This window comes from Rhinichthys klamathensis, unplaced genomic scaffold, assembly GCF_029890125.1.
Source record: "Rhinichthys klamathensis goyatoka isolate OS25496 unplaced genomic scaffold, OSU_Roscu_1.1 h1tg000056l_1, whole genome shotgun sequence".
Taxonomy (NCBI): domain Eukaryota; kingdom Metazoa; phylum Chordata; class Actinopteri; order Cypriniformes; family Leuciscidae; genus Rhinichthys; species Rhinichthys klamathensis.
The window spans coordinates 4,002,725-4,015,246 of record NW_026606601.1 but is presented as its reverse complement, the minus strand read 5'-3'; the positions used below and the strand labels follow the sequence as shown (position 1 = coordinate 4,015,246).

General features: G+C 36.6%; 2 protein-coding genes across 2 annotated transcripts; both read right to left on the bottom strand.

The window, feature by feature from the left end:
- Nucleotides 1-372: 372 nt before the first annotated feature.
- cflara (CASP8 and FADD-like apoptosis regulator a) lies at nt 373-6,013 on the bottom strand. Its single transcript, XM_056248715.1, has 10 exons — nt 5,933-6,013; nt 4,444-5,074; nt 4,158-4,263; nt 3,855-3,990; nt 2,222-2,268; nt 2,047-2,110; nt 1,907-1,959; nt 1,701-1,779; nt 797-1,313; nt 373-586 (listed from the first exon to the last, which is right to left on the bottom strand). Exons 2-10 carry the CDS (start codon nt 4,797-4,799, stop codon nt 460-462), a joined length of 1,485 nt encoding a protein of 494 aa, XP_056104690.1. The 5' UTR covers nt 4,800-5,074; nt 5,933-6,013; the 3' UTR covers nt 373-459.
- A 3,376-nt stretch (nt 6,014-9,389) lies between these two features.
- On the bottom strand, nt 9,390-11,702 carry tmem169a (transmembrane protein 169a). The gene is made up of 3 exons (XM_056248515.1): nt 11,601-11,702; nt 11,093-11,420; nt 9,390-10,129 (listed from the first exon to the last, which is right to left on the bottom strand). Exons 2-3 carry the CDS (start codon nt 11,331-11,333, stop codon nt 9,495-9,497), a joined length of 876 nt encoding a protein of 291 aa, XP_056104490.1. The 5' UTR covers nt 11,334-11,420; nt 11,601-11,702; the 3' UTR covers nt 9,390-9,494.
- Nucleotides 11,703-12,522: the final 820 nt, after the last annotated feature.

The following is a 12,522-nucleotide window of genomic DNA, read 5'->3' as shown; positions in this document are numbered from 1 at the left end:
ATCACATGTACATTCATTGTCATTCCAGGTTTAGTTCCTAAAAGTTCTAATTTTCTCCCTCGTCACCCAAACATCTCATAGAGTTGTTTTGCTTGCCACCTCTGCTTTTCTCCTTTTTAGTATATAAACATGATTTTCAGCTGCTCTGACACTAAGTATTTTGAGAAGTGCTATAGAAAAACTTAATTTAGGTTGACCAATGACTGATGGTATTCTTCTTAGGTTAAATAATGAGACACTGTGACTGCAACACAGAACACTAATAGCTGCAACAGCGATAAAGTTTCACAAATAAATAAAAATATTAATAAATAAAAACATGCAATGAGAACAATAGATTATGGCAGTATGAAGCTCTGTGTATATGGATAGTTGTGTGCACTAACAATTCTATTCTAAAACAAGTAGAGTGTCTGTGCGAGAAAGGGACAGAATGTGTTGTGTAGCAAACATTACGTGTTACAAGTAAAGAGTTTCCCGTAGTGTGTGAGAGAGTTGAAGTTGATACGTCTTCTCAGGATTCTGCTGATTGTGACTAAACACGTTTCTGTTCACCTCCGTCATGATGTCCAATATAGGGCTCTTTCTGCAAATGTAAGGGGAAAAAAACTGAATAAGGGGACTTGAATTATAGAATTGTTCTTCTGAGTGAAACTACAAAAGCAGAACTGAAAATGATTTAGCATGTACGGTGTGTTTTTTTTTACGGTTACTGCAGTGTTAAATGTCTGGTTACAAGCAATAATGGACTGAACAGTGGCTCTTTAAGATAGCAGGTAAAAGGTTCATAAAGTACCTCTCATGCCCCCTCAATAAGGCAATGTGTAATGCATGCAGGTAAACCGACTGGTGGCCAGAATCTTCCAGTAGTTTCGCCTCTGCTGTGCACACGCTCCAAAGGACATCCGCTGACACTGGGACAGTCCTCTTGCCCGCACACTGCCTCCCCGAATACTGGCCTTTTGGTCCATCCGTCTCAAGGTATTCATCATCCATTGAGGGTGTCGGAGGGGCTTCTGTTGTCCTGTAGATCTGGGTGAAGAACAGTTTGGGTTTCCCACCCAGTGAAGGACACTGGTTTGGGCTGAAAAGCTGCCTGAGATCCTCCAGGCTGATGCCCAGGCCGTTCGAGTCTGTAGCCAACAGATGAGTGTCCGTTCCCCTGCTAATGAGGCAGCAGACGAAGCGGTTGAACTTCTGAATGCTCCTGTTGCGAGTCATGTCTTCCAAGACCTTCTGGGTTTCTTTCAGACCCAGGAGAGAATGGAAAATGACCCTGAAACCCAGACGCTCAAATGTCTGATTCAACATCTCTGAAAGGACACAAACAGCGTAGACGTTTAGATGCGGATGTTTTGCGCAAGAACACATTATAATGATCTACAAAGTCTTTTCTGTTCTCACATTTCCTAATTTGTAATTAAAAGGGAAAACAAAACCCCAATGAAAACGGCAATTTCTTTAGAACATTGTGGGTGGAAAATGGGATTTAAAAAAAAAAAAAAAAAAAAAAATACAGCCTTCCCCTGTGGGCAAACATTATGATGTCATTTTGTGTTTTTTCTGCAAAAAAAAAAAAAAGTTTCCCTAACAAACCAATGGGTTAAAAACAGATTATGTTTTCAGTATTAAATGACACTATAATGGATTATAACATTCATAATTGGTAAAGGGTCAAAACCTGTATCACACACACTTACTTCCATCAAAGCCAACACAGTCAATAATCACACAAAGGCCTCTCTGCTCAGGATTTATTTGATACTCCTTCACAAAAGCCTAGCAGACATATAGACAGTGGGAGGAATATCTTATAACCTATTCATAAATAAAATAACCATCAGAAAAAAATGCTAGGGTTTGTCACGATGACTATTTATTAATTAGTGAGAAGCCGATTTATTACCGGTTGTTGTTGTGTCCCGGTTTCTGGCACCGAAAGCTTCAAATTTTTTAACTCTAGAAAAAGACCAAAGGCAATTCTGTTATTTTATCCGTAGGATCTTAATTAAAACTAAAAATGAAGACTGAAAATGAAAATCTCACCTTGAGAACAGCATTGTGATCGTCTCACTGGTTTAACAGAAGACTGACACTTCCCAGGTGTGAACTGAAATTGAGAAATATAGAGATATAGTAAGTAAAATTATCATCATCATTTAACATACTGTATTCTATTGGAAAGATATAAGATTTTTATTTTTTTCTAAAATTGTCTTACCTTAAAGGAATTCTGAACTTTAGGGACTGCACATTGTACATTTTGACCTGAATAAATAAATATTGTAGATTTAATTATGTATTAAATTTTTTAAATGTACTTGCCGCTCAAGTACATTTAATTATGTATTAAATTTTTTAAATGTACTTGCCGCTCAAGTTTGGTAACCAGAGCCATAAAAAAAAAAAACACACACATCTAATAAATTTCAACCATGATTTTAATTTTTTTTAAAGGTTCTCTAAGCGATGTCGGGTGACGTCACTTCTTGTTGACGTTTAAAGTATTGTCAAACAAAACGGAGGCTAGCTAGACCCTCCCTCCTCCTGATCCGCGCACTAACCCCCCAAATCCCGCCCCCAAGTCCTTCTTGTCGGTGATTGGCTGGAACTGTTTGTCATGTTTCGTGGAGCGGGTTAGCCCAGTTTGTTTTTGTTGCTGTTTGTGGAGCCTGGGCTGTCTACAGAGATCGCGTTTCTTTACAGTGTGTTCAGGGGACAGGCAGCCAGCGGTTTAGTGAGGAGATGTTTGCTGTATGTGACAAAAAATGTTTTGGCCTAAAAAACGCGTGACATCGCTTAGAGCACCTTTAAATAAACTTTGGCTTTGAAAATGAACTTTGAGACCGTGAGAGACTTTTGCGGGTATAATGTACAAAATGTTCTAGGTTCTTAAAGGATTAGTTCACTTTTAAAAAAACTTTTGCTGAGAATTTACTCACCCCCATGTCATCCAAGATGTCCATGTCTTTCTTTCTTCAGTCGAAAAGAAATTAAGGTTTTTGATGAAAACATTCCAGGATTTTTCTCCATATAATGGACTTCCATGGGAACCAGACGGTTCAAGGTCCAAAAGACAGTTTCAGTGCAGCTTCAAAGGGCTTTAAACGACACCAGACGATGAATAAGGGTCTTATCTAGCTAAACGATCGGTCATTTCAAAAATAAATAGAAAAGTTGAAGTTTAAAAAGCACAAATGATACACGTTCGTGACTCTCCTGTTCGAACTCGTTCATCAAAATGAACAAATCTTTTTTCGAGTCATTTCGTTCATTCAACGAACGAAATGAACGAAATGACTCGAAAAAAGATTCGTTCATTTTGATGAACGAGTTCGAGCAGGAGAGTCACGAACGTGCATCACAGAACAGAGCAAGGCCAGCATTTTTGTGCTTTTTAAACTTCAACTTTTCTATTTATTTTTGAAATGGCCAATCGTTTCGCTAGATAAGACCCTTATTCATCGTCTGGTATCGTTTAAAGCCCTTTGAAGCTGCACTGAAACTGTCTTTTGGACCTTGAACCGTCTGGTTCCCATGGAAGTCCATTATATGGAGAAAAATCCTGGAATGTTTTCATCAAAAACCTTAATTTCTTTTCGACTGAAGAAAGAAAGACATGGACATCTTGGATGACATGGGGGTGAGTAAATTATCAGCAAAAGTTTTTTTAAAAGTGAACTACTCCTTTAAGGGCAACATGGTGTTTTTTTTAAATGCATGTTTCAATAGCAGAATTAAGTTTTGCATAGTCAAATCAAAAGCTGTAACCAGATGTTGCATAAACCTTGCAGTGCATTTTTCTCTGCAGACAAGCAGTTGACCAAACAAACGTGACCTCACAAATGACTGACCTCTTTTCTGGTAGGCCTGAATCCTTTTGACAAGGTCCATTCTTTTAAGGTTCCTCAAACACCGTTCAAGCAGGTCTAGCTTATCACAAGATACTTCATCTAACTTCTCCAACTCCACCACCACATCTAGAAAGCTCTATAAGATATCAAATGCAATGAGACAAACATGAACATAACAAATCCCAGAAAAGTGGTAGATTTTTGGACTTTATTATGCCATATGCATATTTATGTTCAGTTTAGTATAATTATTTTTTAGTACAAACATTCTGAAGGTTAAACGTGTAATTTCTCCAGTCTTACTGTAGCTCTAGCCATTCTTTCTTTGGGTAGGATACTGTTCAGGAGAAAGATAAGAGATTGTAACTCCTCCTTGTCCAGGTTTTCGTTCACATCTGCCATTAGAACCCTGTGGAAATGAGATCAGCAATCAGTGAAAATAACATACCCATATCATGGGTATTTCTGCTTGGGTTTTTACCCAAGAGACTGCTCTAATAACGCCAAAAACATAATGTCAGGCTCTAAAATAAAACTTTCCATTACCATACATATTTTCAGACATGGAAAAATGTATATGATAAATTACCTGTAATCTGAGAGGGCCATTCCCTCCTGCAGAATTCTTTCTACCTGTTGTCTGTTGGTGCCAAAAACTTTCCTTAGGACATCAAAGCGCTTAATTCGGAACATGAGCTCCATCAGCAGGGCATCAACAGCCTGAGATTGACCCGCTTGGTTCTGTCTCTGTTTGGCAAAGGCCAGCAAAGCTCCTCTCAAATCTTCCATACAGCTGTTGGTGAACAAATCTGTACAAAGGTACCGGAGGATCCTACACTCCTCATTGTTAAGATCTGCGATGACATTGTGAACCATGATAGAAAATCTATCCGCCATTTCACTGTATGAGCCTGTATAGATGCTGTAGGTTATAGTTTGGGTCATTTTAAAAGCTGGGAGTAGGCAATTTTAAACATCTATTTGTCAAGTCCGGAAAAACAGTAGAAAAAAGGAAAAATATATTTGTATTTTTTTGGAAGAAATTATTGAATGAAAATTGCATTTATCTTGACAAAGAGGAAAAAAATCCACCGCAGCCTCATTCATCACATTCTTGTAGAAATCAACGGCCACTTGGAGTTACACTTGTAAGTGTCAAAGCACTTACAGTTTTGAAGGCCAAAAGCTTTGGTGGTGATGCCTGCAGAGAGGCTTATCTCCTGGAGACAATGAAAGAAAAAGGAAGAGAAGAAAGGTGGAACAAAGAGAGGTAATGTTAGCTCAAAATGAAATCATATAGAATAGAAAGTCCCTGGATATCCCCACTAAACAATTGCATTTAAACATCTACATAAAGAAACAGTAGCTATATTGCATGTTGGTTTGCATTGACCACTTGGGGGGGGGGGGGGGGACAAAAGCACCACAAACAATTTTGAAGGGGATTCCCGTGAGGAGTTTAGGTTACGTTCACAAACTTTCCCACAGCGTCTCACATTACCTAACTCACGTTCACGAAACTCGCGCTCACCCCCACGCATACATTTCCGGCGTGTTTTAAATAGTTATCATAAAGGCGTAAGACTTCTTCTGCATTTCGGTTCTTTGGAACTGTTCGTTTCACAAAAACAGATCTTACGTCATCACTAAAAAGGTTCAATCGAATTCGATCCGATTAAAAAGAATGGTTTAATATGAACATTGACATCTTGAGAGATCGAACGCATACGTGTCCGTTTACCATGTTTTAGAGGGAGGAGCTAATGTTTAAATGGCAACACCTATAACCACCTTTAAAATTAGATTGAACTACAATCGAAAAGCACAAACTACGCCACTATGTAGCGATAAACCAGCGTTAGTTACCCATGTTGTTCACTGCGTCATGCGTCAAACAAAATACGGCTATTCGGATTCTTAGAACAACCAGCAATTCGCCTTTAACTGGTACGTGTGCAACTACGCATTGTATGGAACTATAAATAAACAAAGTTAAAATTATAAAGTATTAGGCTATTAAAAAACATCCCATTACAACGAACAGAGAGAAAGAAAGACATATCGTTTGACGAGAATACCTTTGACGCTGTGTGGCTTCATCTCGTCGTCTCCTAAAGAAAAGAAAAAAAAAACTAAAAGCGAAAGTAGCCTCTTACAGACCTACCAATAAACCACTCCCCTTCTCGAACAAGAACTATAGTTTCGTTTAGATAGATCATTCATTCATTCAGATGATGAGGCTATTTACTCATTTCTCTCTCGTTACACTTCATTAGTGCTAATTCTGTAACAGACTGGTTGAATTAGATCTGGGATGGTCATAAGGGAGGGGATGCTTGTTGACAGTCAACAATGATACATTTTTTTTTAAAGGATTGGTAATTATAGAGCACTGTCTGAGGCACACCTTTGACAATGTGTGAGATCTGCAAAAACTTTGACTAAGTCTGAAAGGAAAACTATACAACTGAAACAAATGAGATAAAATCCTTTATTATAAAGTGTTGAAAATGAAATAACTGTGGTACACACCCAGTGCACAAGTGTGAAAACAAAACATTTATCAAGGTCATGATTTAAAAAAACTAAGTTTGTGCTTTGAAACCATGTTTACAGAAAAACAGGCTACTTTGTGCCAGAAGACAACATTTTATAATGTCATTCAAGTGTTCATTGTAGAACAGTTTAAGGCTGGCCTAACTGCAAAAAACAGGTCAAGGTCTTTTATTATCAGCGGCATGCTGAGTGTTTATTGTAGCCTACAGCATAGCAGTTGGAAAAGTTCCCAAAGATAAACAAAAAGAGCCAAGAATCTCTTGTCCAACAGATTGAACCTATTGATGATTACAATTACTTATTTAAAAAGGTGGTTTACATCAAACCTGCTTATTTGCAGAATTAATACAGTATAATTTGAGAGCTTCTAATACTTGCATATTTTAAAGCAATCAGATTGAATATTTCAGATATAAATGTTCAACTTTTTAACAAAATTGTCTTTACATATTGTACATTTTTTGAATATACAGACTTCAAATTATGCAGATCATATGCATTAGAATAGATCTCTGGTAAGATAGTTTGTAATGTACAGGGTTCCCACACTTTTTTACGGGATAAGAGTTTTTATAGGCTATATGTATAATTTTTCAGATTTGTGACTCAAAAGAATAATTCACTCACAATCAGACAAGAGCATTTTCTAGTAAACAAAATCTTCATAGCTTTTTATTAATTCTCATGAATTTTCGAACGATTTTAACATTCCCTGATATTTCCAGGTTTTCCATGACCGTGGGAACCCTGCATTTAATTATTTTACAATACGTGCCTCCATAAACAACAGATGAAGTTGTAAATGATGACTGTATATGAAGAGGATATGAGTACTATAATTGACACCATTTGAATTAGGTGTACCCAATGATCAGTGAATTTTCTGTTAAAAGGTTTTTGAAATCGTAACATGATCTTCTGGGACAACAGAACCATTATCCTTAATGTGTGTAAACCAGTTTGTGGTTTTTAATGGCTGATATCCTTGGTGAACACTATTATAGCACCATTGTTGTTACACCTGTAAAAACACAAAGCACCACACTGTTTCAAACACTAACACAACAGTTATGTGATTTGGGACATACAAAAACAATATGAAAAAATTAATAATAATAAAAGTATTCAAAGTGTAAAAGCATTTGTCTGCTTAGAGTGTAAAATGTTGTTTGTTGGTTCAAGTGCAAGTATTGGTCAGATAGCTTGAGAACATCGTAAGAGAAGAAACATTTGCTGCTTTTCAGCTGTGCAATGTGTATAATGCATGACAAAGGTAAATACTTAGAATATTTCTAATACTTCTACCAACGGAAGCCCTGAACCGCAACGTAAAAAAAAAGTAAGTTTTTTTTTTTTTTTTTACATATTCCGAGAATAAAGTCGAAACATTTCGAGAATAAAGTCAAAATATTTCGAGATTAAAGTCGAAACATTTCGAGAATAAAGTCGAAACATTTCGAGAATAAAGTCGTAATATTTTTAGGATAAAGTTAAAATTACGAGAAATATTCAGTAGTTCTTCGTGCTCGTCTAGGCGTCCTAAAACAAATGGTAATGCCATGTTGTTAGATTAGCACCTGTAGAATTTCCTTTTGTTAGAAGCCCAGATAAAAGTAAAAAGCTACTATTATAATTTAGATCCATGGCAGAAGCAGTTTGAATTCACGAGTGCATTTCTTTACAAAAAAATAATTAATTAAGAACTTCTATGTACGACTTTATTCTCGAAATATTTCGACTTTAATCTCTAAATGCTAGAATTTATTATATTTTTTACGGATTTATTAATTTTTTTACGTTGCGGTTCAGGACTTCCGTACCATGGCTCTCCATTGAAATCTGTGGTTGAAAACAAAAACAATGTTCCTCTGCAAGTAACTTGCAATTTTATTTATTTTCCATCAGTTGTGCTCCACTCTTCTGCTCAGATGAATCTGATGGTTGGATGTAGGCTATAGCTAAAGTTGCCTTTCATAACCATATCAGAGCAAATCTGAGTGATTAAGATCACTGACAGTAAGATTGTCCTAACAAGGCTTATACGTATCTGGAAAATATGTACAGTATAAGAATGTAAGAAGCATATCTGCCAAATATTTTTTTTTCTTTGTAAACATGCAAGGATATAATCTGGAAGCCTGGAATTTTCAGCCAAATCAAACTTGAGAGCTCTGAATATAAATCATTTTCACAGGCTTACCACCGTTTTGGGCACATTTATGCAGTTTAAAAAAAAAAAAAAATTATGCACTGTACTATGTAAACCTAAATGAGAAAACGCCCATAGTGCTCATTTAATGAATTAAAAATAGTTTGATTTATGTTCTGAAACAAATGATTTAAAAAATTGCTTTTGGATATCATAATGAACTGCATCACAAAAAAAAAAAAAGTTTTTGGTATTCAAATGTATAGCAAATGTATAGCAATCCATTATTCCTTTTTTTTTTTTTTTACATTTGATATGGAAAGATAATATCCTGAATTCTTAGAGTAACTTGGCCCTGTATTTAATTGATTTTGTGATGTTTGATAAGACTAAATCATATATGATTTCCTAACAACATGTACAAATTAATAAAACTGTGCAAAATTTAAAATTAAAGACTTGCCTTAAAGCTCATCCCAAAATGAAAATTCTGTCATCATTTACTCATCCTCATGTGGTTCCAAAACTGTGTGGCATTTTTTCTCCTGTGGAACATAAAAGAAGATTTTTTGATAAATGTTTCAATATTTTCTGTCCATATGGAAGTCAATAGGAACAAAATGGTTTGGTTCTTTCAAAATATTCATTCTTCAAAATATCTTCTTTTATATTACACAGAACAAAATAAAGTCATACAGTTTTGCAACAACATGAGGGTGAGAAAATGACAGAATTTTATTTTTTTGGTGATCTATCCATTTAAATGAAGGCTCGGGATTGAAAAGAAGTTAAAAGCTATCGAAAATCATTTTGACTTGTTTGCTTTTCCTGAGCAAAATAAGTTAAAAAAAAATTAAAATCGACAGCATGCTACAGATGCTGTTGACAGAGCTTAATTTATATTAAACCCAGAACGTTATTCCATGTTTTTGCGTTCACAAAGTAGAAGTGTGTTCAACATCATCCATCCTCTTCCCCCGGAGGGTCCCGGAGAGAGTGTCAGAGTCCAGCAGCTCAACCACATTGTACGGGGCGCAGTCCTCCAACCCCATCTTTCCACACATCCACCCACAGAAGCCCTTCTCCAGGTCCCTCACCGCCAGCCACCATTCCCCAAACACCCAGGAGAGCTGGGTCACGGCGGCGTACACCCCCATACAAAGAGACAACGCCATGATCAGAACCGGATATAACAGAATGAGCAAGGGACACACCGTGATCTTGTGCAGAAAGCTGCGTTCCTCATTGTAAACCAGGAAGACGTTGTACCAGGTGAGCGTTCCGTAGTAAAACGACGTGATGAAAGAGAGAAGGAAGATGAACGGGGAGCAGGAAAGGCTCCAGAGAAGAACATGAGGGCCCTGGCTGACCCCCAGCGCGCAGGGTTTTTGCTTGGCTTCCTCGAGCCCATCACATTCTGCATCTAAACGCTCTTTGGATCGAGCCATGTCTCTCAGCTCTTTGTCAGTAAGGGTCATATAGATGTCCACCATTTGGCCTTTCCGCTTTCCTCGTGTGATGGTGCCAGTCAGGGTCACGAAACGGCTGTCAGGAGGGATATCCTCTTCTTCTGTGAATGAAAGATACATTTTGAGGAGAATATTGCATTAACAACACATACTTATAAATAAATCTGTTGAGTGGGAAAGAAAAGAGGAAATGCATTACAAGAAAAACACTGGGATGTGGGATACAGTGCATGCCAGCAGACACGAAAACCGTGCCTTGAATTAAATTACACTCACTAGTTACTAATTACAGAAATCAAGCATTTATTTCATAACTAATAATATATTACATTTATATTCTGTTAACAAAATGTACTTTTACATACAAAAACTGAATATATTAACTGCTTATAATTTTTGACCAATGAATAATTATACACTACTGTACAAAAGGTTGGGATCAGTAAGATTTTTTATTTATTTAAATATTTTGAAAGAAGTCTTTCAAAAATGCATGCTATTTATTTGGTCAAAACTACAATAAAACAGTATTACAAATGATATTAAAAATTTATTCCTGTGATGGCAAAGCTGAATTCTCAGCATCATTACTCCAGTCACATTATCATTCAGAAATCATTCTAAAATGCTGATTCGGTGCTCGAGAAATATTTTATAACATTACAAATGTCTTTACTGTCATTTTTGGATGGATGGATGGATGGCAGACCCAAAACTTTTAAATTGTACATTTTTATATACTACCAATGTTTCTACATTTTCCAACGTGTAAATCCCAAATATATAATTCCCTGACATTGCAGGCCTTTCTGATCTGTCTGGGGGAAAAAAAATATTTGTAGAACAATATAGATAATTGACATCAAATGATCATCGAGTATAAAATCGTGTAATATTTAAAATGAGGACAATTACTCATGGTCTCAATCTGGTCTATTCTGGATAGAAAGCACACGTAACCATTATCTATTTAAACCCATTACAGCAAACAAACAAATGACGAATTTCACTGCACTTGCACAAACATTACAATACAGTTCGCCCCGCAGATATCATATTTTCACCTTCGTCAGGTGGAGGACTAAAGGCTCCATCCACATTCGCAGAGGTCCCCTCCCCAGCGTCATCATCCTCCAGGTCAGAGCGGTAGATGATCTCTTTCTTTTTCTTCTTCCTCTTCCTCCGAGTGGTGGTTCCCTCCTCCTCTGCTGATCTCTGAAGCGTGTTCACTGGGGTCTCCTCTGTCCCAATCACTCCCTCCAGCTCCAAACCAGTGATGTCTCCAGATGCCCCTTCGCTCATCATGACTATGGACAAAATTCCTGTATGATGTCAGTGTGCAGCTGGACACACCTGCTTTGTGTGTCAATCACCCTTTAAAGATGCTCCCTTCTAGTATGAGAGGAAAAAAATCACAACAGCCTGCTGTTATATATTATGTTACTTTGTGGTTGCTTTGCATTGCATTACATCGCATTTTAGGACATGTTACTGTTTATATCAAGTCACACCCCAAGCTTCCTATCTGTTTCTGATTTACACAATACTGAAGTGATAATACACGGTTCTTACCTTAAATAAATTCTCAAACAAATGCCTGTAGAGGTCGCTTGATTAATATGTTCTCATTCGGGGTGACTCACCACGTGTAACATTGTGGAGCTTGGTTTATTATTTTTTCGGACAGTGCCACACCGAGGACAACGCAACCCCCCTCACACCGATAATGCCATTGTTTAGCCAATCAGCGGCGTGCGCTCAGCGCTCAGTGCGCATGCTCGAGTTATGCGGCGCTCTGCCTAGCAACCGGCACTCTGTAGGAGCCTCAATTTTTAAATATGTTGTTCCGACTCCGAGTAAGATGCCAACAAAACCGATTAATCATTAATTCCGCCTGACAATGAACTTAAAAAATAATCAATTTAATAACAGCTGATTTTATATTTTTAAAACACGAGCAAAAAGTACCACATGACATTACCATGTCTGGATAGCACTCATTCATAATTTCACCACTTTGGTTTTAAATGATAAAATTGTCTACATTTTTCCTAACCTGGTCATTTAAAATAGAAATATTCTAGATTTTACTAAATTATTTTCCTTTTTCTAATACAAATAATTTAATCTAAATATGTTTTCTTGAGAACATCGCTTCCGGTAATGTATTTGTTTTTCATTAATCTTAAATGTAATTTTTATTTTTCTCTTTTATAATATCACTTTAATTAACAAAAGTCAACATCAGGATGGACATTTTTGGTGGGTATTTCTGTGGAAACAACAAAACGGTTAAAGGATCATGTTCATTTTCTTACAATAGTGTAAATAATCAAACTATATTTAATAAAATGTAAGTGTCTACTAGCATAATTTTGAAAGTATGGTATATAAGTGTTTTTTTTTTTTTTTTTACTGTTACTCAGATAAAAAGCTATACTTTATATCAGAAATGACCCAGCAAACTGATACAATTGCTTAAAAGTTGTTTCAA